This window comes from Nicotiana attenuata, unplaced genomic scaffold (genome assembly GCF_001879085.1).
Source record: "Nicotiana attenuata strain UT unplaced genomic scaffold, NIATTr2, whole genome shotgun sequence".
Classification (NCBI taxonomy): Eukaryota; Viridiplantae; Streptophyta; class Magnoliopsida; order Solanales; family Solanaceae; genus Nicotiana; species Nicotiana attenuata.
In genome coordinates, this window is record NW_017672777.1 from 68,874 (window position 1) to 75,513 (window position 6,640).

Sequence of the window (6,640 nt, forward strand, 5' to 3'; positions counted from 1 at the left end):
GCCTCACATCTATGTCCACTTCCCTCGGCTCAGCGCTGAACTTACACTCCAAGTATTCCGTCTTCATCATGCTGAGCTTGAAACCCTTAGACTCAAGAGTCAGTCTCCAAACTTCCAGCCTCTCGTTAACACCGGCTCACGACTCATCAATCAAAACTATGTCATCGGCAAATAGCATGCACCGTGTTGTATTTCCAATGAGCAAATTAAGGTTAATAAGTTTAATTTTATTATTAATTAATATTAAAAACTAGATTAATTAATATGTGTGAGACAACCAAAAAAAAATTAATTATAGTTGACAGAAGAAGTAATAGATGCACTGATTCTTTACACCAACTGACTTAGAATTGAAACACCAAAAAAGCCATGGAATTTGTCCTTATTGTTTGCTTGTGCGATTAAATATAGCAGTAGTTCGTTAAGCATGATCTCACTAGAATTGGAAGAAGCCATCTTCCCACAACACTCACAGTTAAATTTCCAGGAAATTTCCAACATTTTGTGGGACCATCCAGAAATTTTAATTTCCATATCCTCACTTAGGGGTCATTTGGTACAATGTAAAAGAAGGTATAGTGTTGGTATAAAAATTTAATACTACTTTAATATTTTGTTTGATTAGCAAACCAAGTATAACTTATCCCGGGATTAAAATTAACACCGGAATAACTTATACCTTATAAAGGATGGGGTAATTAGCACCGGGATAACTTATACCTTCTTCTTAGAAATTATGCAATTAACATATTTAGCATACCAAACAGTGGATACAAAATAATCCCAGCATAACTTATTCCGAGTTCCGACATAAGCCGTATTCAAACCAAACGACCCCTTAAGAGTTATAGTAATTAGTAGGTGAAACTTACATAAAACTCAATATTTGCCCCAAAATGAAAAATCTGTATTAAAAAAAAGGCTATAAACGGTATTCTAAGTCAGGGTAAAGTTAGATAAATAACGCTCAAGTTATCTTTTTATTTGTGGAAGGACAATGTCCTCACCATTGACAGGGATAAGAATCTCATCCACAAAATTTGAAACACAAGTATCCACCTTTTCTTTGTCAAATTTTTCAGCGCTTTGTTTTTCCTTTTCTTTTGCAAAACAGATCAAATGGGTTAGATTCAGAGGTGTCATTAGTATTTAGTTGGATGATCATTTAAGTGCAAGGCAAAAAAATTTAAACTACTTGGCTCCCGTTTGGCAATAAAATTTAGAAACTTTTTTTTAAAATTTATTTTCAAATATCTGTTTGTTTTTTAAATTTTAATCATTTTTAAAATTTTTTACTCACAAAACTTTAAATCCTATTCAAGTAAAATGCATGTCCAAACACGACCCCAACATTCAAAAATCATTTTTCATCTCATCGGTAAAAACTCATTTTTTTTCAAATTTCAACAAATCTGTGTCCAAACACTAACTTAGACGGTTAGGCTGACAACGATCATAAAAGATAGTTTATCATAATCATTCAGAAAGTTAGGCTGATGGCAGTTGCTTTTTAATTTGGCTGCTACTTCAGTATATTTACTTTATATCTAGCGTATGTAGTTTGTGGTCTATATCAAATAAACATCAACATCTTAAAAGAATATAGCACAAAAGTTAAGAAAATAAAAATAAAAATACATAAAATACACAAAGGAAAAGAGACAAAGGAATAAAAGTTCAATACATAAGCATCATCTTCTTAAATCATTACTAATAGTTAAATGTATTTTTACACTTTAGTCTCACACAAACCATCTCCAGCTATAGGCTGAAGCAACCAAAAAATAAAGTTGCCAAACTTGTCCTACTTTACTAAAAAGATAACCCTAAACCAACTGCGGGTGATAAAATTCCACCACTGCTTTCCTCTTCTGCCCTCCACAGAAGGAAAAATTACAAAATAAACCCCAAAACAAAAGAACCCCTAAAAAGAGTGGCCTCAAGAATTAGGGTCACAAAAGTAGGCTAAAAATGAAAAAAAGGACAATTTTAAAATATGCCCTTTTCATTTTTTACCCTAGAGACCACACTAAAACCTCCAAAATAGACATAGTCCTCCTATATACTCTATTTGAGTACACCCATTCTATACTAACAGTCACAATACTAGTACTAGTGACCAAATTAGTATACATAATATTAATACTAGTATACTACTAATATACTTCAAACTTAAAACCCCATTTAGCTAAAATATTAAATTCTTGAGCAGCCAAATTTTTTTCAGTGGAATTGAGCTCCAGTATAAGTCTGTCCAAAAGACCAATGAGCAGGTGCAACATTGTAGGAAATCAAACTGCGGCCATCACCTGTAGTAACCTTAAATGAGAGGGCTTGGCCATTAAGATAGTTGTTGTTTTGCCAGTTTTGTCCCCAGTTTCTTGACATTGGTTGCCAACCAGTTCTTGATCCTTTTACAGCTACAGCATGAACATCACCACCACCACCAACATTTGTTACAAGTACAAGGTTGAAATATGAGTGTCCATTGATTGTGAACCTGATACCACCCCTTCTTCTGCAGGGTACCCTGTATTTTTGGAGAAAAAATGTGTCATATTGTAGGTCCATATGGTGACAATGTTTGTACAACATTAAGAAAACATTGATAATAAGCAAGTTCGAGCCATGTGACAAGGAGGTCAAGGGTTCGAGCCGTTGAAACAAACTCTCGTAGAAATGCAAGGTACAATAGATCTTTATTATGGTCCAGCCATTTCTCGAAACCCACACATAGCAAAAACATAGCAGGAGCTTAGTGCATCGGGCAGCCCTTTTCGATACCAAGCAAGTTGGAATTGACTATACATAACCTTTAGAATTGTGTCTAGTGGTGACAATATTTGTATATTTTACTATTCTAAGTTTACCAAACACAAGCAAGAAGTAAAGGCTAAAGTATACATTGAAAAGAGCCAAATGGGAAACTTCCAAGTTACAATAGTAAAATTAAAGCTATTGTCAAAGGGGACCACACATGTGGTTTCGCCATTTTTTGCATGTAGAGTAAATTCATGTCATTTTCAAGGCACCAATGAGAAATTTCAAACCTTAGGCTAAGCAATTTAGCATTTTCTTTTCCCTTTAATTACATTCCTTAAAGGGTAAATTGACTCATATTGTGAAAAGATAAAATTCTCCTTGACCCTCTTTAAGGAATTAAGTACCAAACAATTAGCAAAAAGCATAGGTAGTACTCCCTCCAGTCCAAAATAAGTGATTTTTTGGCTTTTTTCTTGTGGTCCAAAATAAGTGATTTTTTCAGATTTCAAGAATGAATTAATTATTTTTTTCCTACATTGTCCTTGGAGTAAATAGTGTTGGAATATGTATTAGGAGTGTTTATGTGAGATAGTAAAGGTTAATATGGTCAATTCCATTGCTAATTAATGCTAAAAGGTGGATTTCTTAATTTGTGTGAAAACAACCAAAAAAAATCACTTATTTTGGACCGGAGGGAGTATGTAATAATGGGGTTCCAAGAAAACTTCAATAAAACAATAAACATACCTTCTGTAAGCAACAGGGACAATTCCAGCTTTGTACTGAGCAATGTGTTGGAAAATAGGCTGAGAGAGGTCAAAATGGTGAAGGGGAGGATTACACCAACCCCCTGCATTGTTAGGCAATGCATTATTTGGTGGGCAAAAATTGGTAGCAGTGACCACAATTGAACCAGGCAAACACCCTTTTCTATCATTCACACACCTTATCTCAAAACAAGAACCACAGCTCAACCCATTGTTGAACATAGCTGTACTTAATGCTGCAGTATTTGTACCATACCCTTGACTATACAAATTCCCATATCCACATGCCCCACCTATTGTAAAAACACATGCAACAAAAAAAAAAAAAAAGAATCAAGAATGAGCACAAATAATAAGCAAGCCTAAAAATACAAAAAGTTTAGAACTTTGAAATATTTAAAGAAAATGGTGCATACCCATTGTGCCAGAGGCATCACCACCACCATAAAAAGTAGCATGAGCATTAATCCAACCTCCACCACCATAACCATAAACTGATGACACCATTGCTAACAAACCAACAAAGCAAATCCCAAAATAAGCCATGTTCCTGCATAAAGATTACAACTTTTTTAGCCTAAATTCAAGAAATGTTAACAATCTGTGAGCATTTTTTCAAGAAAAGAAGAAAGACTATTACTTTGGAGAGTGAGCCTTGAGTTGAGAAACAGAGAGCTAGAGAGAATGTGAATAAAAGGTAGTTGAGTTGGGTGTAGAAAACTGGGAGAGAATTAGAGGGATATAAATAGGGGATTTTAAGAGTTGGGGGGGCTTGGCCTTTAAGTTGTGCTACAGTTACACAACTGACTGACACTTTTTTAAGGCTGCTGAGGGGACCAAAAACTGCCCTAGTTAGGAACCATTAATTAATTATTTGTTTTTTATTTTATTTTTCTGAGATTTTGATGGTGGGAATTTGAAGGTAAAATTTTATGTTGGGACTGTACAAAGTAGGTTTTAATGTTTTATGGGCTGAAACCGCGTAAAGTTTGTAGCCTTGTGCTATTTGGTAATAAGACCAAAATTCACAAAATCCAAGTGGGGTCTTCTGGTTTTTCCTCTGTTGGTTAAAATTTTAGAAAGCTTTGCCAAATTTTAGCGAGAAATACTTATTTTTAGCCTCTCCAAAAAATAGTAGCTAATTAAATATATAATTTTCTATATATATGTATAGTATACATATATTGCACATTTTTTCATTAACGCATGCAATTAATTTTGATCGACCAGTCAACTTCTTATTTTGTCCTATCTTTGCTAGTTGCTACTTGTGTCCTTAGCTCACCCTTTTTTTCTCCTTTTTCATGTATTCTATTTTTCAATGGACAGTTTCTTTTTTTTTTTTTTCTTCTTTCATTATGTAGAAATTAAGCTATAAGGGGAAGGTAGAATAATACCAATTAAGTCTGTTTCCTCACTTGCATGTTGACTAAATGAAATGTTTTGTTTTGTATTTTTAGTTGAAGTTACATTTAGACCCTATCATTTTCTTTTGAATTAACCATTCTTTTTTAGTTGAATTCTAAGTTTAATTTGATGATAATTTAAAAATAAATATACAATCATGTTATTTAAAAACCGGTAACAGATAATGTATATAAACTAAGATTCAAATTGAGTTTAATTTCACTAGGAACATATGCTTAAGTGAATGAATATAATAAAAATAAAAACAATAACAACAAAATGGAATAATTGCTTTTTTTCTTTTCACATAAGTGCTGCATCTGCTACAAACACTGTAATTTAAATACTCTCTGATGGTCAGCTGAAAATAGAATAGAGTAAATTCTGTCATTAGGGCCAGTTCTTTTCAGTAGTTCGGCCGTTTTAGTACATTAAGTAGAAGTGAGTGAATTGAATATGAAATCTTTTTTGGGTAGCAGAATTTAATAGAATTGATTCACTTAAAAATATTCAAATTAATATATAGTTTATTGTTTCTCCTCATTAAATAGCAGTCTGTTCTATGGCTGCAAAAGTACATCTAACCTCCCTGCCTACTAAATTTATATTAGGGAAGAAATGCACAGCATGGGCTAAAAACCTTTTTTATTTATCAAGCTTCTAAATATACAATTATATTCTTTGTTTTCCACTCGATGTTTGGTAGCCATTGTCGGGTCCCGACTAATTTAGATTCGTGTAGCGTAAGATCCATTAAAAAAAGAACATTCTTTATTGAGATTTCTTTTATTTTTAGGTCTCGAATTTGAGACCTGTTTAAAGGTAAAAGAATTATATTCGTCCCGCTATAATTTTTGATGGTAAGATACGACTATCAATATTGGCCTATATCGTAATAACTACTTAATTCTTGCAAAATTGAAATATTATTTTGGCTACTTTTCAAATAGGTGGTACGTTTTGGGATTTGTAACACGTGAAGATCAAGATCTTCTAGATTTTCCAACATGTCATGAGTCATGCCCTCTTTAATTTATTTTTCAATTTTCTATGACTTCGTTTGAAATATTAAAAAGGTAGAATAGTTTAGGAAACACTTGTACTTGTTCTGGTTTGTCATTCCGGTCCCTACACTTCATAAAGTTTCATCCATACACTTCAACTTAATCAAAACAAGACTTTTAAATACCTCCAGAATCGTGTGATGCTCACTTGCTTGACGTTGATGACATATCAGCATCCACATCAGATTCTATACCAAAATAATATTATTTAACAAAATTTTAATTTCACAAACAAAAATTAAAATAAAAAAAGCAAAAAACTAAAATTAAAATTAAAGAAAAACCATCCTCCCTTCTTCAAACCCACCCACTCAACCTTCTTAAAACAATAACACACCTGCCATGGCTCCTCCACCATGAGTACCACTGCTTCCTTCACTCTTCATTTAAAGAAAGTTATCTAGCCATGAAAAATACAAGAGCGGAGAATTAAGTCTTTTGAATTTTGACTTATTCCTATACCCCAATTTGGAAGGGCTGTGAAAAAATTTAAAAGCTAAAACTACCGAAAAAAATGGATGAGTCATAGAGAAGGGGAAGATGACATGATGGAAGAAGAAATACATAATGAAAGAAGGGATTGAAGAAAGATGAAGAAAAAGGGGAAGGTAAAAACGAAGACGAGGAGAAGGCGTGTGG

The 6,640-nt window shown here is 33.2% G+C and overlaps 1 protein-coding gene across 1 annotated transcript; it reads right to left on the reverse strand.

The window, feature by feature from the left end:
- Positions 1-1,670: 1,670 nt before the first annotated feature.
- Positions 1,671-4,281, reverse strand: LOC109214473 (expansin-A1-like). The gene is made up of 4 exons (XM_019378392.1): positions 4,171-4,281; positions 3,947-4,080; positions 3,511-3,823; positions 1,671-2,530 (listed from the first exon to the last, which is right to left on the reverse strand). The coding sequence occupies exons 2-4, from the start codon at positions 4,074-4,076 to the stop codon at positions 2,224-2,226; spliced, it is 750 nt and encodes a 249-aa protein (XP_019233937.1). The 5' UTR covers positions 4,077-4,080; positions 4,171-4,281; the 3' UTR covers positions 1,671-2,223.
- Positions 4,282-6,640: the final 2,359 nt, after the last annotated feature.

Coding starts and splice junctions, on each gene's coding strand:
- LOC109214473 (XM_019378392.1), bottom strand. CDS start 4,076: ATGGCTTATTTTGGGATTTGCTTTGTTGGTTTGTTAGCAATGGTGTCA. Junction 3,824..3,946: donor TGATGCCTCTGGCACAATGG/GTATGCACCATT, acceptor TTTTTACAATAG/GTGGGGCATGTGGATATGGG. Junction 2,531..3,510: donor GTCCCTGTTGCTTACAGAAG/GTATGTTTATTG, acceptor CCAAAAATACAG/GGTACCCTGCAGAAGAAGGG.